This window comes from Leucopleurus acutus, assembly GCF_964270905.1.
Source record: "Leucopleurus acutus genome assembly, chromosome: 8".
In the NCBI taxonomy this organism is placed as follows: domain Eukaryota; kingdom Metazoa; phylum Chordata; class Mammalia; order Artiodactyla; family Delphinidae; genus Leucopleurus; species Leucopleurus acutus.
Window position 1 is genome coordinate 83,195,259 of NC_139151.1, and position 16,846 is coordinate 83,212,104.

At 41.8% G+C, this 16,846-nt stretch overlaps 1 protein-coding gene across 1 annotated transcript in view; it reads left to right on the forward strand.

Annotated features, from left to right (window-relative positions):
• The window catches only part of ELP4 (elongator acetyltransferase complex subunit 4), a 241,249-nt gene extending 225,606 nt beyond the window's left edge, over positions 1-15,643 (forward strand). The window contains exon 10 of the mRNA XM_082844011.1: positions 14,861-15,643. Coding sequence (XP_082700137.1) covers positions 14,861-14,992 — 132 coding nt within the window. The 3' untranslated portion in view covers positions 14,993-15,643. The remainder of the gene's footprint in view (positions 1-14,860) is intronic.
• The last annotated feature ends 1,203 nt before the right edge of the window (positions 15,644-16,846 follow it).

Genomic DNA, 16,846 nt, shown 5'->3' on the forward strand with positions numbered 1-16,846 from the left:
ATATTTTGCTCTTTTCTGATCATCAGTATTTTTTTCTTGCTTTATTTGCTTCATATCCTTTAACTTTATCTCCCATTATTCATGGGGAGGTTTTCTATCTAAGACTAAATTGATTCTCTGCATACTTCTTATCTGTGAAGTCACTTCAGCAGAGAGTTACTCTTTGGAGTAAGGTCCTCATCTCTAATCTGTATCCCTCAGCTAGTGCACTCGGTCTGGTGCTGCCCCATCACCGCCCTAAGGCATGTAGAGAGAGGGCTCTCGCTTTGCCCAGTCTGTTCACTGAGCTGCCTTTGAAATTGGTGAGGAAGGAGGTCTGTGGAGGGGAGAGATAGATGTACTGGGTGACTATTTGAAACCAGTGTAATCTGTAAATCTGCCGTACACTTTTAGTGAGAATTGGGGCGGGGGTTTCCGAGTTAACATGCAGAAATCAAAAGGAAAATGGAAGTTTCATTTCATTACCGAGGGTTCTGATATGAAAGGGATTTTTTCTAAAATTTTACCAAGATTTCGGCAATTAATCTATACACTTAAAGATATTAAAATATTCCTAACATTGCCATGTTATATGTATATTTATATGTATAAATAAACATCACACTCATATACACACGCGCACACACACAATAGCGCTTATCAAATAATACTGCTTTATACCACCTGGCTGTTAATTTAAATTTGGAGCAAGTGAAATATACACCACCTAGGAGAGTGTACCTTTGACCATGAAGAGTGTGGAAAATCACCACTGTAATTGATACTTTTCATTCATCATGAAAAGTTTTTATACTGTCAGTAGAGAGAAAGCCACATTTCATTTTGTCAAGCCAAAAACATACTACCTAACCGCCTTTGTATAAAAGCTAACACAACATGTCAAAAATAATAGCATAGCCCTCAATATACATTGAACTGGTGAAAGCAGTTAGGAACGGTTTGGCAAAGATAAAACGTAAAGTTAAGTTTTACATTATTTTCTTTTCATTCACATTCACACCAGGTAGACTTTGTCAAATACCTATAGTAAAGAAGAACTTGTTCACGCATGCAGAACAAAATAAAATAAGATTAAAAGCTCCAGGAAATCTGCCTGCTTCAAAAAACCATTAAAGTGTGCCTATCCCTCAAGCCTTACAAATGTGTTAATTGTCGTGTTTCAGTCATGTAAATATGTTTCAGCATAAAGTAAGCAAGATTTCCTGTTATAGAAGCACTGCTATCTGGGGGTGTGTGGGTAGGGAGGGACGAACAAGGACTAAATAACACACTGTAATGAAACCTGCCTTTGGGCAGCACATGCCTCAGTTCTGAATGCCCAGAAATACTTCACAGACGCTCTGGGCTGCCTAGCAATGGGGATTTCTAATTCTGGCTAGCTTGACAAAGTAAATACAACTATTGAACATAAGGCAGCTCCTAATAAAAAACAACAATTCCCCCTTGTAAACACCTACAGTTGGCCCCATTAAAAATTCTTTCTTCATATCCAGGAACTAGCAAACCCTTAAACGTGGGGATCTCAAAGTAACTACAGAGCAGTTGGGAGATTTAATGCTGTCGACATGTTGTACATTGCCATTTCCACCGAGCCCTTCATACCCCATCTCAGGGCTTTGTGGAGCAATGTTCTGCATACACTGTAGGGCATTATGCAAGCAAACACATTGGCTATTATGCTCCCAGGACTCATTCATGGACAGCCAAAAGGAAATCAATATATGTTCATACTTACATACGAAAATATATGGTTGAGGGCGTGTTCACCCAAAGCTGCCAGTTTGGAGTTACTTAGTGGACTGAAATTAGTGTGATAACTTAAGCAATTATCTGATTTCAAAATTCTCTGATCCCTGCTTTTACACATGTTAGAATTCATCTCTTCCATTAGCTATGTATCAGTCAGACCTCTGCCAGTCCCTAAGTTAAAGTGCATCTGCTATAGTTTCAGAAATCTCTAGGATTTAGGGATCAGCCTTGAGCTTACACACATATTTATCTGCTACCAGTTTCCTGAGTAGGAGGCTTCAGATTATAGTAAAGAGCAAACATTAGTTTGAATTCTAGCAGACGAGCAGATTATACCCTTTGCCACCTCCAGAATAGTTTCCATATGCTTTAAGAGAAAAAAAGTTCTCATATAATTAGTAGTTTGACTTTATTTCTAAAAGAAGTGTTTTTTTCAAGCTCAACATTCAGATCTGAAAACGGTATATGTTCCTAAAATATCTTACTATTCTTAAGCCATCGGAAGGGTAGTACCAAAATATTGCTCCTAAAATGTTTCCTCACTTGTCTCGGGTAGAAAAGGGGCCTTCTGGACAAAGCAGGCTTGAAGAGCCCATCAAAACGACGGTCTCTCCACAGAAAGATCTCAGCCTTCTTCTGCTTACTGCCAGAGCAGCAGTAGGCCCTAGATCTCAAGAGTCTCTCAGCTTGGCCCTGCTCAAGCTTAATTCAGATTCTATACGCTCTGGAGCTTATATGCTCCTGCCTGCCTTGTGAGATCCAGAGCCCATACAAGCCTTGGGTTAAGCAGAGTTGGAGACCAGTCAAAAGGTTGCCAGAGTGAGAAGCCCTGCTACAATTCAGGAAGGATGAATGAGAGGGAGTCCGTTCAGGAGATATGGGGAGTCTCATTCAGGCCGTGACGCACAACCACAGGATCACAGTGGCCATGTGGGACTTAGCCACCCGATTCCTTTATCCTTTATCCATCCCAGAGAAGAGGCTAGTGGTGGGGGGCGGGGGCGGGTTAGGCATCTTTCACAGTTTCTACTGTCCAAGTTCAGGTCACAATTCAAGTCACTTTATTCCAACTGTTACCTAAATGGTATATTTTTTTCACTCCTGCTCATGTTAGAACATGAAGGAGAATAAAATGTGCAAAAGAAAAAGGAGAGACCCAAAGAAAAGAAAAAGATACTGCCTTTAGTTTGTGTAGAAAGCACAACTTTTTTTTTTTTTTTTTGCGATACACGGGCCTCTCACTGTTGTGGCCTCTCCCGTTGCGGAGCACAGGCTCCGGACGCGCAGGCTCAGCGGCCATGGCTCACGGGCCCAGCCGCTCCGCAGCGTGTGGGATCTTCCCAGACCGGGGCACAAACCCATGTCCCCTGCATCGGCAGGCGGACTCTCAACCACTGCGCCACCAGGGAAGCCCAAAGGTACAACTATTTTAAGGAAAGTTCTCCAGGAATAATCTAGTTTGTTCTCCATCAGTGTATGAAATAAAGGAGGAGAATAACATGACTCCCCATATCTCCAATGTCTGAAAGTTCAGGAACATTGGAACTGAAACATGGTGGTATTCTTACTATGATGTAGTCCAAAAGATGCTGACTCACATTTTAAGAGGATTAAACGCAACAAGCCATCCCCACAGACAGCACTGCCAGAGTCTTTCCTCCATGCACACTTCACACAGGGCCCAACCCCTCCACCTGGAATCTTCCTGCTGGGCAGGAGTGAGGCTGGAAACCACCACACCCCACAGGAGCACGGTGGGAGTGGGAGGACCCTGTGGGTCACTTAGTGACTAGAATGTCTTTTCTGAATCAAAAGAAAGCAGGAAAAAAAGAAAAGAAAAGAAAGAAAGCAGGATCTAGAACAGCCTGTGTACACCACCTTTTGGAAAATTATGTCTTTAATAGAATACACGTCTGCAACAACTGTGGTTTTCTGTTATTGACCCACAGCATCCTCCCACTCCCACCGTGCTACTACCAAGCCAAACTTCTCCTAGCCGCGGCCACTCCCCTGTTTGGTGACTGCTCCAGGAAAGGTGCCCTTTTTTCTGTCCTTCAAAAATGCCAAGCTTATTCCTACCTTAAGACTTTTGTATTTCATTCCCTTTGCCTGGAAACTTCTTTTTCAGGTCCTCATTGGTCTTTTCTGAAAATTTAGATCTTAGCTCAAATGTGCTCTGCAGAAAGGCTTTCACCAATTAAAGTAGTACCCCCAGAAAGTATCGTATCACCATGTTTCATTTCCTTAAAAGACTTCTCACTGTCTGAATTATCTTCTCCATTGGTTGGCTTTCCTGTATGTTAGCTGTCTCTCCTTGTGTTAATAAATGTCTATGTATTGTCCCTTTCTGAAGTTGTAAGTTTTTTGAAAGCAAGGATTTTGCCTGTCTTGTTCAGTATTTTACCTCCAGTGCTTAGAAAAGTTCTGGCACATAGAGCAGTGAGTAAGAATGTGGACTTTGAAGCCAGAATGCCTGAGTTCAAATCCCATTTGAATACCCTGAAGTTGCAACAGCACTTCGGTATTTTTCAGACTTGGTCACGTATTCTACAACCAGTTGAAAGGGAAGCTTGGAAGTAAAGTCTTTATTCAGGATGGCCGTATATCCCCGGGTTCTTCTACTAAAGGAGGAAGGGAGAGTGGACACTGGAGGTTACTGACAGTCTCTATCAGAGTCCGCAGCCCTTCGGAATCCAAATATCCGTGCACAGCCTCTTCCCACACACTTACCTCTTCTTCAGGGGTGAGTGGGGAATCCTACAGCAGAGAAACTGCAAAAATTCTCTGCCCTGGCAGTAGAGGAGTGTAGCCCAGTTTGTAACCCTCAGTTCTGCCCTCTGGAAGGAACTCCCTTATCCACTCTCCTTTGTATCCCTTTAGAAAGTTATTCCTTGTCCATTATCATTGACGGCTACGTGAAGTCACTATTAGAGTCTGGGCCCTTTGGGGGCTGCAGTTTTTACAGCCCACTTATTGATAGATCAGATTTGGGGACTTAAGATTTCTTTAGGGGTTGAATACTCATAGACTCTTGACCAAGCTTGTAGTTTCTTTGGCAAAACAACCCCCTCAAAATTTTATGAGGTTCCGAGTTGATTTGCTTCCCTTTGCTTCCACATGCAAGTAATCACAGCCAAAGAGTTGTCCAGACATAGTTCTCAGGTTCAGCTGCAGGAAACAGATCCCATCTGATTATTTGATGCAGTCAGAAAGGTTATACCAGAAAACCGGGAACTAGTGCAATAATTGGAAGGGCTGAAGGATAATGTCACCAAACTGGCCTCCAGGGAGGCTACTGCCTCCACCAAAGTCAGGAAGGAGAGGAACTGGGAGACCGCAACTGGAGCTATTCACTGAAAGCACACAGCTGCAATCTTGGGGCAAGTAACTTCCCGCTGCCACTGCTGCCAGTGCTTCTTGGCCCCCATCAAGCAAGTCACTGGACACTGAAACACTGGGCTGGCCTCCATTTCCACAGCTGCCTCTCTGCTTCCATGAAGCCTATGAAGCTGTTGACTAGTCACTAGAATGCAGAAAAACACAACAACAAAAAAAACTGTCCCTGCAACAGTGCTTGCCAATTGCAGCAGTAAAAGTAGCAGGAGGAGAGCACCTGCTTCTCTTCCACCTTCTAAATAGTACAGCTGCATCTAACTGGATAAGCCTAATTCACACTTCTCCAGCCTCTTACCTGCAGGCAGACACACCACAAGGCAGTTGAAATGGGTGCATGTCCACCACAACTCTTACCTTGTAAGACTTGAGTCTTATTTTCTGGCCTCTCTGTTCTACCTATACCCATCTCTTTCATCTTACTTGTAACTAGCTTGAAGCCATCTGAAATAATTGACTTGAGAGGGAAGGCAACACCCTTAATCTGACTTTTGTCTCTGAGCCGGCCCCCATTTTCTGGCCAGCCTCTTAATGAGGTATTTCACCAAGGCTTAGGGGCAAAGAGATCTGTGAAGGTTGCCTGCTCTGGTGTGCAATTGCAGAAATAGCTGGGTTTTTTCAACTCTCTGACATCCCAAATTACCAAGCTTTTATTCACTTTAAGTTGTGAGCTGCAGGCAGGGCATTTCCTTTAATAGAGTTGTAGTCCCTCTACCTCTTCTTGCATATTCTATAGCTCTAGCCTAAGTTCATTTCTCTTTTGTAAATATTTTTTCCAAAAATGGCAAGAAGCCACTAACACAACAATATGCTGAATTTCTCCAGTGTTTCAACTAGAGCCACAGGCCTAACAAGGGTAGTCAGCTTTCCAATCTGTGATACTGACCTCACTGCCCACCTTCCAACCACTAAGCCAACTTAGATTTTTCTTTTTTTAAAACATCTTTATTGGCGTCTGATTGCTTCTCAATGGTGTGTTAGTTTCTGCTCTATAACAAAGTGAATCAGCTAACACATATATACGGAATCTTAAAAAAAAATGGTTATGAAGAATCTAGGGGCAGGACAGGAATAAAGACGCAGATATAGAGAATGGACTTGAGGACACGGGGTGGGGGAAGGGTGAGCTGGGACGAGGTGAGAGAGTGGCATGGACTAATATATACTGCCAACTTAGATTTTGATGGTAGAACTCGATCCATTTTTCAGGTACCAAATTCGCCATAAGGAGGATATAGGTTAGGCTGCTATTAAAGAAATTCAAAAATGCAGTGGCTTAAATAATATGGAACACATACCCCATAAAAGCTCAATTCGGTGGCCCAGGGCTCTTCTGGTGTCAAGATACCCTAAACTAATTCTGTGGTTTTGCTGTGCCCTCCTCAGCCCATAGCTTCCGTTTGATGGCCCTGGACAGCTGCTTCAGCACCTACCCTCAAGTCCACATTTCAGCGAGTGGGAAGAGGGAAGTTTGGCTTGTCCCTAACGTTGTGGAGCCTAGAGCAGGAATGCAAATAAAAGACCACATTATTATATGCCTCAATATTTTTAAGTTATCAAGCCAAAAAATCATTAAATATGCTTTCCCTTCCTTCCTTCACAAATATACCTACCTGGAAAGCCAAGTTTAAATTTAGGATCAGGGCTCTACTCCAGAACATGGAGACATAGGAAGAACGGGCCTACAGCCCATCTCCTTTCTCTCCCCACCCCTGTCTCCTTCCCACACACAGCGGGCAACGTGATTGTGCTTGGGGACACCCAGGCTTCACATCCAAACTCTGTCCACACTCCCCACAAACAGCCACCCCTTGGCTCCTGCTGGGGCCCCAGGGTGTGCACGTAGACAACACAGTTCGCCCACAGTGGACAAACCTGGGGAAGAGACCTGTGCAGGCTTTGTGGCCATTTGCACAGGGAGTTCCGAGGTTCTGAGTACCCAGAGTGTGTCCTATAATGAAGGGTACAGGCTCTAGATGGGCACATCCCCTCCACCCTGTTAATTCCTCACCCCATGAGGAGGGGTGGGTCAGGGCCCAGAGCGGGGGCCCTCTTGCTGGGGTCGAATAACGATGCCAAGGGAAAAGGGAAGTAATTGGCACCTCCCCCTCTCTAAGGATCTAACCTTGAACTTAATCATAGCACTTCTGCTCAAGATGAAGCAACCAGAGCTTAATGACTCAGCCTCAGCTATTGGCAAAGGCAGCTGGGGAGCATGGCCTTTATTCTGGGAGGCCATGTGTCCCACTAATATGCAGAGATTCTTTTACTCGCTGCAAAGGAAGAGAATAGATATTGGGAGTAAGCTAGCAATCTCTGCCACAGACACATGCCTTTTCACAAATCACACTTTTGTTTAGACAAGTGAGTTCTTCACAATCTGCTTTCAGAGAGGTGAGTTTGGAGGCAAGACAATACTGTCAGTTATAATTGACGGTCAGAATAATTGCACACCTGAGCATTTTTCAATGGGCAGCCAATGTGCAATGTTCCAGCTCTGAAATTTTGTCTAATTTTCAGATCAATCAGGAAGAACCAAATGAATTTTTTTCAATTCAAAGGATATGGTATGATTATGACATTCAATAAAACAATTTTAATCCAAAACCCTGGGGATGAATTGGATCTTAAACAAACAAACAAAACTGAAACCTAAAACCTGACCATGTTTTGGCAGCATTTCCTCCAGAAATATTCGGCTGCTATCAAACATACACTTAGCAATCCAAAAGGAGCAAAAATATGGTTCTGGCATGATTTCCACTGCCCTGCTCATATATAAGAGTAACACAAAATTCACCAAAATTAGGCAAATGCATCTTCCACATTGCAAAATTTTAGCCAGATGTAGAATAACTACAATGTAACATTGCATTGTAATAATGTAATGATTATGGAATAATATAAATGCAATAATATAAAAATATAATAATTATATAACGGCATATAACACTGTGCGGGCTTTTTGCAAGTTGAAATAACACTCTGAAATCTTGTGAAGAAATAATAGTGATGATGAATAACATATCAAAGCCTGCTTCATCTGGTTCCTTCCCTCTACCCTCCTCCTAGCGCCCCCGGAAGGAAATCAGTCTCTCCACAAAGGAAATATATCTCTTTTTATGATATAAGAGAGACTCTGAGGACTACTTTAACCCCTGCCCTCTGGGCTGGTGGGGGCATCAGGTGTGCATTTCCTTGGTCAGAAGCTAAGTAGGGAGCCTTCCGCCATTAGCAGAAGCTCACACCCAGAGTGAATGCTTCGGGAGGGGGATCGTTTTGCTATGGCCCTTCTCAAAACTGTAGCTGACTACTGGTTGTCTCCCAGTATCCATTTGCTCCTTCTTCCATAGTAATGCGTTTGCTGAACATCTTAACATATTTTAAAACATTTCCCAGCCTCCCTCACAACCAGGTGTGGCCATGTTTAAGTTCTGGATGCGTATGGAAGTGATGTGTCCAACTTGCAAGTCTTCCTTCATGGCCCCTGCTTCCCACCAGCTGAGAGAGAGCAAAAAGATCAGCCTTGGAGCCGGAAGTGGGAGCCGCTTGTTGAGGATGGCAGACCAGTCCTTCCAGCTCAGCATTGCCTACTTCTGGCCCGTAAAGTGGGAGATAAATAAACTTCTGGTTTTTAGCCGTTTTCTGAAGTGGGTTGGGATATCTCTGTATGGTAGCTACTTAGCCTGTACTCTAATTCATTCCCTACCATCCAGAGCAGTGCCTCATAACACAGAATATGGCTACAGAAGTCAGCAAATCATGCTCCAGGTTAGGGCATCAGACAGCTCTTGAAAGAATCAATGGAGTGGGATGGCAAGTCTTTTGTGCATTGGTTTCCTGCCCATGATATAAAGAAGGGGAAATGCTTTTAAAACTTGAGTGGAGAAGCTTCATCTTCTGACATTTCTTTTGTTATCGTGTCAGCATTAAATACATGTGCAAGATAGATTTTTTTTTAATAAATATGGGCTTCCCTGGTGGCACAGTGGTTAAGAATCTGCCTGCCAGTGCAGGGGACACGGGTTCAAGCCCTGGTCTGGGAAGATCCCACATGCCGCGGAGCAACTAAGCCCGTGCGCCACAACTAGTGAGCCTGCGCATTAGAGCCTGCGCGCCACAACTACTGAGCCCACATGCCACAAATACTGAAGCCCGCGCACCTAGAGCCCGTGCTCCGCAACAAGAGAAGCCACCGCAATGAGAAGCCTGCGCACTTCAACGAAGAGTAGCCTCCACAATTAGAGAAAGGTTGCGTCCGGCAACGAAGACCCAACGCAGCCAAAAATAAATAAATAAATAAATAAATTTTAAAAATAGATAAATAAAAATAAATAAATGGACCCCAAATTGCCTCCTTAATACAGCCATGCATATTTTCACTGGCCCAGAAGCCAGGCGCCCCATTTTCACTATTGTCTTACTAAGTATGAGGGAAACTATTTAGCCTTTTTAAATCTTCCCAGAAGCGGAGACAATGACTGCAGTTTCCTTTTATGTTTATATTTCTTTACAGCACTGCAGTAGAGGGCAATGTGTAGTAAATGCTCAGACTTAGTGATGAGACCTGCTGGCCACGTCCAATATTCTGTTGCTGTTGCTTACAAATATATGTTTTTCATTAAATTTGTAGATTCACTTCCTTGCCCTAATAAGTTCACTTATTTTTATCTTTCCCAAAGGTATTTTTACGAGCCACCTCAAATGCCTTCCTGAAGCAAAAAGAGGTAGAAATAAATTAGTGTAATAATAATTCACAAAACACTTCATATCTCATATGATCCCCATAACGGTCTTATGAGCGGAGAATTATTCACTTGTGATAGATGAGGATACTGAAGCTAGACAGGTGAAGTGACTTATCTGAAGTCACATTGAGAGCGAGTGACAGAGGGAGGTATTAAACTGGCTGCCTCTGTGAAGGGACCAATGTAGAACCTATATGTTCTAAGGTGTTTACAAGTTTTAATTTAAATTGGTTGTGTTTTAAAGAAAAAAGAAAAAAACTATTAGGAAGTATTTTGAAATATTAACTCCTATTTCTGTGACTGTGAGTAATGGAAAGGTTGACTTTTCAGGAAATGTCATAAATTTTAAAGAATTAAAACAAATACTCATTTCCTAATGGTTAAAATGTACTACATCAGTTGTTTTCAGAAAACAAACAGTGCCTGGTGGTTTGGTCTTGGCAAAATATGAAAAATATAAATTGATTTAACTTATTTTAATGGTATTTACCTGCAATGTGTCTCAAATCCAGGTGTAACCTAGATTCATTATCTTGCCCCTTCTGTCTGGGAACTGTGAGTGCTGAGCACAGGTCTGGCAGGCTGGGAGAAAAGGAATTAGGAAGAGAACTGTGGAGCCAGGAAACCCAATCCTATGTACGATCAGTAGAGGTGCTGACTCAAGAAGGAACAAAATATAGTCAGTGGCTCAGGCCAACAAAGGGACAGAGAGGTAGGCAGAGGGGGAAGAATCTCAGTCCAGCTCGGCTTGGTACTCCCTGGGGCCACAGAGCAAAGCACTTCAGCTGCTACTTCTTTATTATGACCCAGGGCTTCCTATGGGGCTAAGGGTGCCTTTTGGCAGGAACTCCCCTTATCCGCCAGGGCATTTTGTCAGCCTCGCTGTTTCCCACCTTGTAGTGCTTAAGAAAAGGGACCCATTAACGCAGTGGGATAAATCGCTGGAAAGTACATAGGCCTCTGTGGAAGCTTGGGAGTTGTCGCACCTTTCCCAGATCCCTTTGCCTACATAGAAATCATCATTCTAGACAAGGCATTCATGGAAAAAATAGGCAGGCAGTCAGCCAGACAAGCATCTCCTTCCTCAGCAGCACAATCCCTTCCTCCCAGAATTTGGGAAAAGAAAATCAGGTGGAAAAAATTTTAGCTCAAGATGTAAGGTAGGGCTTCCCTGGTGGCACAGTGGTTAAGAATCCGCCTGCCAATGCAGGGGACACCAGTTCGCGCCCTGGTCTGAAAAGATCCCACATGATGCAGAGCAACTAAGCCCATGCGCCACAACTACTGAGCCTGCGCTCTAGAGCCCGCGAGCCACAACTACTGAGCCGCGAGCCACAACTATTGAGCCTGCGCTCTAGAGCCCACGAGCCACAACTACTGAGCCTGCACTCTAGAGCCCGCGAGCCACAACTACTGAGCCTGCCCTCTAGAGTCGGCGAGCCACAACTACTGAAGCCTGCGCGCCTAGAGCTCATGCTCCGCAACAAGAGAAGCCACCGCAATGAGAAGCCAGTGCACCACAACGAAGAGTAGCCCCCCGCTCTCAGCAACTAGAGGAAAAACCCATGTGCAGCAGCGAAGACCCAGTGCAGCCAAAAATTAAATAAATGGATAAAATAAAATAAAATTTAAAAAAAGATGTAAGGTATGTTTTTGGCTCTGGCCTCAGAACCCCAGGTATAAAATGAGAAAGATGAATACCTTGATCTGGTTTACAAGATTGAATCTCTACAAGATTTTTTGATAGTCTTGATTTTTACTGAAACCATAACCATTATCAAGGTCCAAACGTTTATACCCCCACAGCCTTGCAGCTTTGGTCTAAAGAGGTCACCATACTGTGTAGAGTATCTTACAGCACATTTTCTCAGAAGACAGATCTGGGGTACAGCAGCATCTGAACGTTGACGTGTCAAGTGTGTAAATGCTTTGGAAGCCTCAAAGGGAAAGTGCCTGACACACCTGGCAAGCCTGGAACCTGATCTCTCCTTCTTCCTCGCTGCTTCACATCGCACTGACGTGGTGCACGGGGGGAGGCTTAGAAAGGGAGAAAACAAAACCCACTGCTTGAGAATTTAGGCTGCAGAGTAAGCTCATTCAAGTAATAATCAACAAAAGCTGGCAAAATCACACGTAGATTCACATGTTTCCAAGAGCCATCCTTTGGCTTTTTTCAAAGGACACAGGTGCGCAACTAGCTTTTACGGTGTGACATTTGGTTAGAAGCATTTAACCACATCACCCCAAATTTTTGTTCTCAGAAGTTACACACGAATGGTATTTGACTCTTCTTCAAAGCCATTCAAGCTGAAAGATTTCCAAGCATGTCACACATCACATTTAGCTACTTTTGCTATGAAGGGCTTTCCGCCAACTGGCTCACACTCATTGCCTAGAGAAGCAAAGGAAAAGAAATTTTTAGCAAATAGGTAAGCTCCTGAAATAAATGGTATTATGCTGGTTCTGAATAAACTACATTAGTTTCCTCATTTGGATTGTCAGAGCAGTAGAAGCCTTCCACCAAATGCATCTTGGAGATGTATCCATTCCACCGTTAAGCAAATCACCATTTCTGTATGTCAGAATCCAGTTCAGTATTTAACACCTAGCCCATCTCGGTGAAGCTTTTTCTGGCCCCCTTCCCCGCAGCAGGATTTCTGCTTTGTCTCTGCTGTTCTTGTAGACAAAACTTGGACTGCTCACTATGAGGGTTACCTGTGTGCTTGCCTCATGCCTGTTACTGGATTGTAAGGCAGCACGGAGTGTGGAGGGTGCTCTGTTCACATATCTTTTCAGAATGCCTTGCTTCGAGTAGATTCTAAATATTTGTTGACTCCAGTTGATTTCCTAAACAGCCTAATCATCATCTGACCTCATCTTTGTGAGGTCCCAAACAAAAGTACACACAAACACACACACACACACACGAAAACACACACATAAGGGTTTTTTTGTTTGTTTTTTTTTTGCGGTACGCGGGCCTCTCACTGTTGTGGCCTCTCCCGTTGCGGAGCACAGGCTCCCGACGCGCAGGCTCAGCGGCCATGGCTCACGGGCCCAGCCACTCCGCGGCATGTGGGATCCTCCCTGACCGGGGCACAAACCCGTGTCCCCTGCATCGGCAGGCGGACTCTCAACCACTGCGCCACCAGGGAAGCCCCCACACATATGTTTTTTAATGGTGACTTTTCTTTAAGTTTCAGAGAGCCTTCAGGTCATGCATATACCCTAGTCATTTTTCCTTTGCTCATTAGCAATTACTACAAGATCTTAAACATTTAAACTCAGCCATATAATTAAATATCTCTTCCTGCTTCCTCACATGAACATTGATAGAGTTAACACTACTGCAAAGACATTCGTGTCCTCAGACTTTAGAGTCACGCATGTCTTTTAGATTCCTTCCTGAGCCTTTCACACTTTCATTCATACCTTAAATCCTTTCTGAAACTAGGGTATGAAGAAATGAAAGAATTGTTTAAAGCAAAGGCAAAATATGTCTTATTTGAGTTCTTTTTTATTATTCAAGAAATAGACATTTAATGACTTAAGTGACAGGCTGGGTGCTAAGCATACAAATGAATAATACTATATTTATATTACTGTATGGATATTATAGCTTTTCTGGACCTTTCTGACATCTTTGTTGATCACATATCTATATAATAGTGTCTTTCATCCTAGATATATTTGTACCAGCAAACTGAAATCAAGGAAGAATATTTTCATAAATTATTTTTAATGTTTTAAAATGTTTTGATCCTTGCACACAGCTTGTGTTTACATGACAATAAACAAGCCTTTTATCAGGAAAGAAACTAGCCAGAACATATGCTGGTGGATCACAATATTTTGACCCAAAAAAATGGTTTTTCCCTTTTTCATCTTGATTTTTTTTTTTTTTTTTTCATATTGAAGGGAGTTTTCAAATGAAGGGTTTCAGGTAGGTTGTCTCCAGGCCAGTTCACCTCATCAAGGCTTTGCTTAGTCATCAGGGGATGACCCCATCCTGCCCTACTTACCTTTAGCCTCGCACACCCACTCTGCCTCATGCAAGAAACATGTTCCTTTGAGTTTGGATTTTTATGAAACAAATCATGTGGTCTGGGAGCACTGATAGTTGAAGGAATTTGATAGAGATCCTTTTGAAAACCAAAAAAGGTCTTTTGAAATATGAATATTTCTCCCTAATTACAGTAACTGTTTTGTAATGATGGTTGGTTACTGGCTCTCCTTAAATCAACCTGTATCTGCAGAAAAACAGTTAGGATGGAGAGATGTTCAAAGCTACACTGTATGTTTGAAAACATGACCCAACATGATGCACAGAAACTACCAAGACCTACAGCAGATGTTATGGCTGACTTATCTGGGCGTTTGAAAAATATTGACCCTTTGATTGGTATCATTTTTTTCATTATGTCAATATGACATTTGTCTATGAAAATTGTAAGTTCCTTAAAGAAAGTATAGCCTTAAAATAAAAATCATTAGGTCAACTTAATAGACAAAGGGAAACAAGCATTTGTGGGAATCCATAATTGCTGAAAAGCTACATTCAGTTGAAAAATAATACCATCTTGGAGCTCTAGCCAAAAAAAAAAAAAAAAGCCAAAAAACAGCTCTGCCATTATTATGTGATATTTTTCAATTATGCTTTTATTTATGCACTTCCATGTTTTCACTTCTACCTCAGTAAGAAAAATCTTAATACATTTAGGTTTGGACTCTGGAAATGTGCCACTAAGATTCCTGGTCCAGTTTCTGCAATGGCTACAATTTGTAAAATCTAGTAGGAATAGGATGTGATTATATTGGGCTTCAGTCTGAAGAACTGTTTTAGCAGGAATTTTATATGCAAGACTAAATGCTGATCAACAGAGCATAATATTGTATTCTGAAGTGTGCTGGCAAAAGCAAAATTATTTCTTTTCTTCTTTCTTTCCTTCCCCTGAAATCTTCTGCCATAGCGACTGCATTTGCCTCCAGACTTGTCAGACACAGTGAGCCGCTCGAGCAAACAGGATCTGGCAGAATCCGCCAAGCTGCTGGGCCCAGGCTGTGGCATGACGGCCCAAGGCAAGAAGCACCTGGACTTCTAGTGATTCCTCCTTAGTGGCTGATGCAGAATTATATGACACTCTAATTATGATTGCTAATAGCTTATGTAAATATTTTTCTTAACGATTTGACCTCCAATCCTTGAAAAACAGTTAGGATTGCAAAATGAGGCCACCGTTCTTCATTATTTTAACCAACTTTCTATACAGAAATAGTACAGCAGAAATACTTTCACTTTAAATTTTGTTTTATGCTATATCTAGAGAAAATAGATAATTTTTTTTTTTTTTTGCGGTACGTGGGCCTCTCACTGCCGTGGCCTCTCCCGTTGCCGAGCACAGGCTCCGGCCGCGCAGGCTCAGCGGCCATGGCTCACGGGCCCAGCTGCTCCGCGACATGTGGGATCTTCCCGGACCGAGGCACGAACCCGTGTCCCCTGCATCAGCAGGCGGACTCTCAACCACTGCGCCACCAGGGAAGCCCCAATAATTTTATTTTTAAATAAAAGCAAATCAAGATGCCTTACAGTGGTCATTAGTGTATGTGTGTTTAAGGCACTCAGGTCATGGTGAAGTGCATGTTACAGCAGGTAGCATATAAAACATTATGAAATTCAAAATTATATATGAAAAACGTATTTTCTCTTCATTTCTGAAAAAGACACCTCCTACCAAAAATGCTAAGGTTTTTTTTAAGAAGTGAAAAAATTTGTTTGCTAATATATGAAGACTAAAATAAAATGAATTTGCATTTATGCATCCTGTTATGAAATTGATGAAAACAAGATAGTATTTTGGGATTAAGACTCCATTAAAAATAATTAGTCTGCCCTAGTAGTTAATAAATATAAAGAACTTGAGTGATAGAAAACTTAGACAAAAAAGTAGATGGTCTCTGTTGAAACAATTAAAGTCCGCACTGTGAAATTATGTCAATAGACATAATTCAGGATTGAAATTCAAACCGACAGCTACATTCATGCTAGGATACTGGGGAAAAACAAGTATTGAAGCTTGGTGAGAGATGTTTACAAAACATCGGTCTGAGACAAAGTATAAAAAAAGCTAACTCAGATTTCCGTTGCATCAGGTAAAGCCCTTTGTTAATTATGAACATTGGTAGGTGTGTACAGTTATAACAATATAAACATGGCTTTGTGGATATATTGAACTCGTTTTCATATGAAATACTAGTTTTTCGAATCATAGTTCCATATTCTCAAAGCTTTTGACAAATAGTAGACAAAAAGTAAAAGTTAGAAAGGTAACTTGAGTCTCAGTTTTTAAAAAAAGCTGTTTAACATCTGTTAGGAGAAACTGAATTTTCAAGATACATTTCCAAATATATTAGCCTATCTTGAAGCAGTTATATCTAGCATTTTTTGAGCAGTTTGCTTTTAATATACCACAAATTATACTTTATTTGTTCTTGACAACATTGCGGAAAACAAAGCCTAGGTTTTTAAAACTGTCTAACCGATATGATGAATGTCAGTCACTTAAAAAAAACCCACTGTAGCATAAACACATACTGTATACAGCTTTTATTCAGAATTAGAATAATTGAATCAATGACAGGATGTCAAATCTCTCCATCATATCCTGTCACTACCAGTTTATTTTTTGTGATCAAAATCAAAAAGACAACTATTTTGTCACCTGCTATTTCATTAGTACTAAAAATCAGGTTTCTTCTTCTATTTTTTTAGAATGTCTGGTTTATTTTTTTCACTTCTTTTAATTCGAAAGACACAAATTCTTCCCCATTTTCTTTTCAAAATAAAGTTTAAGAATTGATCTGTCAGTTAAAATTAAAGGGCTTTCATATTAAGCAAAGGTGCTTTTAAAATGTAAAGCAACTTCAAAAAATCAGTTTAGTCCATAGATAATAAATAA